The 888-nt window shown below is 65.4% G+C and overlaps 1 protein-coding gene across 1 annotated transcript in view; it reads right to left on the bottom strand.

Annotated features, from left to right (window-relative positions):
* Positions 1-419: 419 nt before the first annotated feature.
* Positions 420-888, bottom strand: part of MAF1 (MAF1 homolog, negative regulator of RNA polymerase III) — a gene marked incomplete at its 5' end in the record, with an annotated part of 2,446 nt that continues 1,977 nt past the window's right edge. The window contains one exon of the mRNA XM_035898974.1: positions 420-675. Coding sequence (XP_035754867.1) covers positions 430-675 — 246 coding nt within the window. The remainder of the gene's footprint in view (positions 676-888) is intronic.

Here is an 888-nt window from a genome sequence, read left to right on the forward strand (position 1 = left end):
AGCTCCCCCTCCTCTCTCCAGTGGGCTTCGGTCCCTGCCGAGAGTCTCCTCCGCATCCAAACGGAGCCCCCGGGAAGGAGGGGCTGGGGCGGGCAGTGCCCCCCGGGGGTTACTGCCCCCCCTGTCTGTGCCCCTCCGTGCCCGCGAGCAGCACCTGGCACCGGGCTGAAGGGCCACCCCTTGCCGGGGACCACGGCTCCTCTTGGCGTGTCCTTTGGTGGCGTCTGTCTTGGGAAGACGGAGGGGACGGGGCTCTGGCTGAGCTCCCCTCTCCCCGGCCGAGCCGGCGTGCGGGTGACGGCACCGGGGCAGCGCCGGGAGGGCAGTTCCAAAACGCTGCTCCACCGCGCCCAGCTCGGGGGCCAGCGGGGGCCAAGGCGTCCCCCCCTGCAGGGAGGTGGCTCGCCAACAGGCAAGGCTGGTCTTTTTTTAGGGTGACTTCCGAGATGCCATGCGGCCTGACCTGATGGAACGACAGGTAAAAAAGACAATCCTCTTCAGCCTCTTGTTGTAGAAGAAGTAGTTGAAGGACCAGAGGCTGCCGTCCTCTCCAAAAGGGTCCGAATCCAGGTCGGGGTTGTAGCTGCAACAGCAAGCGGAGGCATGAGGAACACCGTGCCGGACCCTGCTCCCAGCGCCAGCCCCGTTCCTGCCCCCACTGTACGTTGGAAGAAGGGAATCCCAGAATCCCAGAATGTTTTGGGTGGGAAGGGACCCCCAGAGGTCACCCAGCCCAACCCCCCTGCAGGAGCAGGGACACCTTGAACCACATCAGGTTGCTCACAGCCCCGGCCAACCTGGCCTGGAATGTTCCCAGGGATGGGGCCTCCACCCCCTCTCGGGGCAACCCCTGCCAGGCTTTCACCACCCTCACTGGAAAGAATTTCT

The sequence above is a fragment of the Egretta garzetta genome, unplaced genomic scaffold, assembly GCF_000687185.1.
Source record: "Egretta garzetta isolate BGI_Z169 unplaced genomic scaffold, ASM68718v1 scaffold1710, whole genome shotgun sequence".
In the NCBI taxonomy this organism is placed as follows: Eukaryota; Metazoa; Chordata; class Aves; order Pelecaniformes; family Ardeidae; genus Egretta; species Egretta garzetta.